Here is a 7,261-nt window from a genome sequence, read left to right as displayed (position 1 = left end):
ATAATGGCTCAGTGTGTGCCCAGGAAGACAGGCTGACAGGAAGTGACTCATCTGCCCCTTGACTGCAGAAAGCACTCATAAAGAAAATTCATCTGTAGGTTAGCCCAGCAGACTGTCACTGCCATAGTGCTTTAAATTCTCCAATCATTGGGCTATTGTAGCACTCAAAAAACATTAAAACTTGTGATTATTTGTGGGGGAAGTTAGTTTATAAAGGGAAAGAAGTTAGCAACGTTCCCTGCCAAAGCACTGATGGGTTCTGTAGCAATGGCAACAGTGAGGGAGTAAATCAACAGCAGGTATAATTTTCTTATTATTGTGAGCTCCTCATTTCTCTTGGATGTTCTGAATTCATGCTATGAATCAGAAGTAATATCACAACAGTAGTATTTCAACTGGTCTGGTAAAGAACAATCTCAGCAGTATCTGCTTTTCCAAATTTATTCTTTGGTAGCTTATCCCTCACACTTGGTTGAATAGGACCTGTTTGCAGACAGCTTGGAAAGGCAGCAGTACTTTTCCTCCAACAGTATAGAGAAGATGGGCCTTTCTGCAAGCTCAGTAGAATGTCCCTGATGTTCCTGTGCCTCCTTTTCTTTGCTTCTAAATGGGAAATCTCAAAAACCTCTGCCCAGTAAAGAATCACTGTTCCATTTCCTAAAACAGTATGCAGACTGCTTCTAATCAGGGGAGCCTGAAAAGTTTCTTTTTTACTGAAACACTACCCAGCACATTATCCCACAAAAACTAATCACCAGTGAGACACTACCAAAAATGAGAAATTCACTCTACCTAAACTCTACAGTCTCTGTTTGGATTTAGCTGCCTAAAAAACATATCTCAGTGGCAGATAGTGACCCAACCATGCTCTTTCCAGAAAGTCTGGAAAGTCTCCAGGGCATTATCAAACTTGTCCTAATGTGCTTAAACATATAATTTTTAGGGTTGGAAGTTTGGCTAGTAAAGAGAGTAGCTATGTTCTGGCTTTGCACTAGCCAGCCAGCAACATCCATCAAACCTGAAAACTAGGAAAGAGGATTTCTGACTGTAAAAGAGATCGCCATGCAAGCGGCTGATGCAAAAAGTTCAAGTAGGAAGACCATCACAAATGTTCATGGGTCCAGAATTCTTGATCCCTCTTTCAGGGCAGACACTGTGGCCCATAGGATAAGTCTGATTTTCATGGGCAATTGGTCATGGGTGCACATCAACCTCACCCTAGCATAGGAGTGAGGAGGAACATGATAGGGTGGCTCTGTGCTTTGGGAGGGAGGTGGATGAATTCCACTTGTTTTGGTCCATGGCACATTTTCAGTGGAAGAACTACCACACAATCAGTCTGGACAGCAATGTTTGTGTCATTCTGCTGAGCTCTGAACAGCAAGCCAACACTATCCTTAGTGTTCCTATAATTTCACTGTACCACTCTGATGTACTTGGGCCTCACACTCCCTCAATTCTCTGAAATTCTGCAGTATTTTAACTCACTTGGTTTCAAATGAACTACTTCTAAGCAAATCAAGAGAGAATCAGAACTTTCTGCTAGCAAGTCTCCCAAGGGATTTGCTGTGCAGTAAGCAACCACTCCATGCTCTGTTTACCTTGCAGGTTACAACAAGAATATTCTGCGGACATTTCAAACACAGAAGAAACACACCAAGCAAGTCACTAGAAGAAAATTAAGGCTTACCTTTCTCTTAAATATGGAATGCATTAGTAGATTAATTTCCCATTAGACAAATGTATGGCACAAGATGCAACATGCTACAGAAGACAAACTACAGATCAGATGCAGTAAAACTCTAATAATAATTAAAATATCCAAGTAAACATTATCTGACTCAGAACCCAGCTACACTAGGGAAGTTCTTCACTCTGCTGCTAGGTTTGAAGAGTAGTTTATCTGCCAGGGCTTAATGCCTGCATTAAAGTTACCCTGGTTACTAACAACTCCCATTCAATCACCTGAAATTCATTGTCTCTGCAGTGGAGAACTGTGTGTTTATTAAAGAGATGAGTTTTGATAAAATGATCCAGAATAGAGACACAGATATCTAAAGCAGTGTATTTAAAACCGAAAGTAAAAATCAGAAACCAAAAGCTCTCAATCTGTGTTTTCAACATCAGCTGTGTGACAAATCAAAAATGAAGCAAAGTTGTCATGATATTCATAATACAGAAACATTTACCATAGCATGATGATAGATCACAGTATTGGTAATGCTGAGGCATTATGAGACAAATATGCTGAGACAAATTGCACATACAGATGAACAAAATATAACGACATAGCTTGAGTGCCATAATTTTTCTAAAGTGGCACAGTCACTTGGAAGGAAAATTAAGACTGCTCTTCTGCAAGATCACTCACTCTGGACACACAGACATAGCTACACAAGTCTTTAGGGCTCATCAGTTTAATCAAAACAGTGAATTGAGATAAACAGCCTTGGGAAGAGTTGAGAAAACTAAAAGCCAAATCAGGCCTGCAGCACACACAGTTCTTGCTTACGTAAAGTATATGGCCCTTAAAGAAAGACGTTCACAGGTCCAGGATGGTTCTATTAAATGCTTTGAAAACCACGGATACAAGTGATAGAAGGGTGAAGATTCGTAAGAATTGCATGTTAAATAATTGGGAGGATAGAAATTTTACGTGCTTGGATTTTTCCTAACCTCTTTATCCCAATCAAAATCTAATGTAGCATCATCCAGCTCTGCTATGGAGAAGAGAGATGTCTTTGTGACCACGCTGGCTGTACTAGAAGTTCCAAATGCAAAACTCTTCCTTTTGCTAGGATTGCTCACGTGCACCTGCAGCCATGGGCTGTGGTTTTCCTTGCTGGTGTCATTCTTAACAGCAGGTGAGGTTTCTGATTTTGCCTCAGGACGTGATACAAAGGAGAAGGTGGAGAGCTTAGCTAATGTGCTGGAGCGCACCTTCCCTGTGCTTGGAGCACCCAGCTTCTCCTCTGCCTCCCCTTTCTTCTCAGTGGGTGGAGGTGGCACAGCATCAAAACTGACATCAGAGCTTATTGCTGCACTTTCTCTGGTCTCCGTCCCTAAGGCCCGACTCTGCTGCTCTTCTACCCCTTTATTATCAATTGATCCTTTTTCCAAACTACATTTTCCTAAGCCAGTCAATGTTATCTTGCTTTTCTCAGGTGGGCAGCATTCTTCTGGAAGCTGCTCTCCCTGGAGCTGCTCTCCTGGCTTAAAAATAGTCTCACTTGGTAAATGAGAAAATTCTTCTTTTGTCTTCTCTGAAGAATGACCAAGCTTTATCCTTGGTCTGAAAGAAAATTTAGCTAGTTTAGCAGCTGGGGGACTTTCACTTTCTTGCTCATGGGAACTCACGACCTTTGTTTCCTTCACTACTTGATCTTTACTTCTTTTTCTTGTGGAAACTGCTGTGCTTTTTGCTGCTACTGATGTGCTGTTCTCTTCTCCTAGCACAGAATCTGCATCACTTGAGAGATCTGCCAGGCCAGAGGCAGGTAATACAGAAGGAAGGGCCTTTGCCTCAGGGTCCTGGGTACTTGTAAAGAATCCATATGACTTCTCCCTGTGCAGCCTCTTCCAGCTTCTAGAAGCATGTTGTCTAATAACTGAATCCTGCACACTAGCACTTGGTGCTGGCTCTGCAATATTATCTTCTGAGGAAGAACAGTTGTGTTCTTCAGTCCTTTTCCTCCTTAACTTGGAAACTTTGTCCTTTTGGCTCAGAGGAGCATGCAGATCCACAGCTGCTGGTGACTCTCTTATTCCATTTTGCTTCCTTGGTAGTGAAGCAGAGCTTTCTTCTGAACTTGAAGTTTTTGAAGCCAAATTATTTGGAGATATCTTGGGCACATGACACTTCCCCTGAGAATTTTCTTCATCATCAATGCTGTTATCTTCCATGCTGTCAAACCATGCCAGGCTGCTTGTATTTTTGTTACTAGCATGTGCTGGGTTGCACAAGGGTTCTAGATGAATATTCCCTTCACTGCTGCCTTTGAGCAAAGGTGTCTGTGGCCCAGAGTTATCCCCTTCTTGACTTGAAGGTTCTGACTGAGACCTTTCCTTTGACTGCCCAAATGCATCCTCATTTGAGCACCTTGTGGTAGTACTGAAATTTGTTTCTTCAGCCTGCTGCTGGCATGAATTTTCCCTTTGCAATCTACACAATGGAAAAAAAACCCAAAATAGTAAATTAATTTTCTTCTTTTTTCTTCATTGCATTACTGATAAATAATATGCATGACTGGTGGAAAGCTACAAATAATGTAGGTCACAAAATATATTATTAAGTTTCACATACAGCTCTGAAAGCTGGTGTTGCAGTCTGTGATCTTTCAGCACCTTTGACAGTAAGTGGCAGAATTTAGTGTCCCCAATAGAAGGCAGGCAGATGGACAGAGAAAGCAACCTAAACCTAAACTACATTTCCTTGGGAAACCAAACAGAAAAAATAAAAATGGCACAAAAAGCTTTGCACAACTTACATCATTGCTAGAGTCCCTTACAGGTTTTACACATTCTGTAAATATCTTCTAGAACAGGAACCTAATTCAATCTTATCCTGAGCCAGGTAATGTCTCACATGAGTTATTGGAATGGAAAACCTGGGTATTACTTGGAACAGTGGTTGTTTTTGGGTTCCTCTCATAATCACTGTATACTCAACATAGCAAAAACCTGATAGAATGAAAACATCTCAAATCACTTATAAATCTTAATTATCACTGTCTATGGCTATCAGCATTATCAAAGCCCTCCAAAACAACAGAGGTGCTTGAGTGAGGGTTCCCTCCAATCTCAGAATAGCTGATGTTCCATCTATTGTACCTAAACACGTATTTTCCAAGGCAGACAGCAATCTGGTTTTTGCTAAACAGTTTCTTTGCTCTGGGAGAGATATAACATGTATAGACACGTTTAGAATAATTACTATAATTGTTTACTAACATGTATATTCTTAAATTTTTTAATGGGAAGTGGCAGAAACTATGTGACTCATCAGGAAGGGATGAGTTATATGATACATGCTTGTTTTATTGAAATATAGTTTAGGGGGAATGCATGGAAGAAATCTTGTAATACAGAATGGGTTGTTTTAAAGAGGACATTAATTAAGCACTCCCTAAGCTGTTTAAGAGGGGAAGAAGAAATCAGCTTAATTTGCAGCAGAGGCCATTTGGTGGGATATTGGGAAAACCTTTGTAGGCATTGGGTGGAGCAATCATGGAAGAGACTACAGAATGGCAACAGAAAATCCTCATCATTAGAAGGCTTCAGAGCAGATAATGAGAGCTCCTGCCAGGAAGGTCAAACACAGCCTTGATCCTCTCTTTGTATTTGATCTCCCATCCCATCCTGCATTTCTATGACCCCTATGAATTATCTCTGTTTTAAAACTAGCTTTTGTCTGTCTGTTGAAGATATCTTGCTTTCATCAGTTTCTGTTGACTCTGTGGTTATTTAACACATCATTACTATAATTTACAAAATAAGTCTCAAAAATATTCAAAGTGAATTCTCCCAGCTGTTTCCATTAATTTTAACAAAATTAATATTTTATCTTCCTTTTACAGTAAGGAAAAACAAGTTTCTTTAAAGCTTAATCTCATTTGAGGAAGAAAATGTGGGGTTTTTGTTTGATTTTAGTTTTATTTCCTTCCACTTCTAGGGTTTTTCTCTGAGGTTAAAATTTAAAAGTTTTCATTAAAAGTTTTCTATTAATACCAACAAATAGGTTTCCCAAAGGTTATTGCAGTGAGCTGAAAAATAGAGATGCAACAGTGAAAAGTACAGCACGTAAAATAGAGAAATCACCCAAAAGAACAGAAATTTGATTCAGGCTTACATTTTCCATTAACAGAAATGGAAGGATCCTGACAAGCCCAATAAAAAAGGTGGATTAAAAAATCATGAAGCAGATCTGCTGTATTTTACCAAACAAGTAGAAAAAGTTATATAAAATTATTTGCTCAGCTACATAATCTAGTATTTTGACTCTTAAGAAGCACTTTTGAAACTTATCTGAGCATAATATTGAGATATGAGTTGGGAAATCATTAAAATATTTGTAAATTCTATAACCCAGAGGAAAAAGTGATCTTGTGATGATCTCTGAATGCACTTTAAAACAATCTCCCTGATTATCCATGTCCTGTAAAGGAGTCCCTTGCAGATAATATTGTGAAACAAATTCTGTTTCCCTTCTGAATTAGTTTGTTACTTTGTGTACTGCAACCTGTCAAGTCTTTGTAGCTCTTTGTGCAGAAGATGTCTCAGCTCCAGCCGCTCCAGTATGATTTCACACTGTGTTCGGTACTGCTCCATTGGATTTTCTGGAAATGAAGTGTGTAAGGCATTGATGCCTCCAAGAAGTGCACCCCCCTATGGCACCAAGGAGATAAAAAATAAATAAAATAGGAAACTACCTTTATTATTAAACACCAAATTTAAACAACAGAGACATGTTAACTGAAATTCTCTCTTAGATATTTTAAAGCTTAAGGTAGCAAATATTTGCTAACTGTATCCACACAAATAATCCTATTAGATATGATCACATGGTCAAAATTGTCATAAACATAAAGCAATTACATGATCAAGCCTTCAGTTTACTCATACTTGTTTATTTCCATTGACACATGGAATGGGAAGTCCACCTAAAGCTTGAGAACATCATGACTGAAAATGTAAATTAAGATTGAAGATATTTTCCAAATATCTTGTAAAAATTGTGCCCATGTGAGGAATTTTTTTAACGGAAGAAGTTCTGACTGCTAGAAGTTTTAATTAGGTTTTCCTAATTTCTTAAAGGAAAAGACCTGGATATTAAGACTTGTCAACACAGTGTAAACTATTGGGCAGAAATATTTCTGAATAGCATTTTAAGAGTAACTTACTATTTGTGAATAATTCCAGTGAATTGTAATTGATTTTAATCTGGCACAGTTTTTGCTGTACCTTATAAAAATGAAGTTCATTTTTATTGGGAAAAGAGCATCTGCTCACTGATTGTTCCACAACAAATAATCTAGAATAGCTCTGTAGTTAATTGCTCTTTGGAAAAAACCACCTTACACCACAAACCCTCTATTTTGTCACAGAATAGTTAGCATTTATCACTCCTGTCTAATGTATAAAGCTCAGTACAACTGATGAACAAGATGTGTATCAAGTGCCACGGGCACAATGGCAAAAATCAATGAAATCTCTAGATCCAGAAATTGGTACCTATGGCATCACAGGGATTACATGTCTTCAA

The 7,261-nt window shown here is 38.7% G+C and overlaps 1 protein-coding gene across 1 annotated transcript in view; it reads right to left on the bottom strand.

Moving 5' to 3' along the window:
- Window positions 1–2,027: 2,027 nt before the first annotated feature.
- Window positions 2,028–7,261, bottom strand: part of MCM9 (minichromosome maintenance 9 homologous recombination repair factor) — a 48,542-nt gene continuing 43,308 nt past the window's right edge. Inside the window, exons 11-12 of the mRNA XM_054280216.1 lie at window positions 6,239–6,384; window positions 2,028–4,162 (exon numbers count right to left, since the gene is read on the bottom strand). Coding sequence (XP_054136191.1) covers window positions 2,653–4,162; window positions 6,239–6,384 — 1,656 coding nt within the window. The 3' untranslated portion in view covers window positions 2,028–2,652. The remainder of the gene's footprint in view (window positions 4,163–6,238; window positions 6,385–7,261) is intronic.

Source organism: Melozone crissalis, unplaced genomic scaffold (genome assembly GCF_028551555.1).
Source record: "Melozone crissalis strain CALT ecotype California unplaced genomic scaffold, PUWL_Pcris_2 ptg000027l_1, whole genome shotgun sequence".
Taxonomy (NCBI): Eukaryota; Metazoa; Chordata; class Aves; order Passeriformes; family Passerellidae; genus Melozone; species Melozone crissalis.
This window is presented reverse-complemented; position numbering and strand designations above follow the sequence as displayed.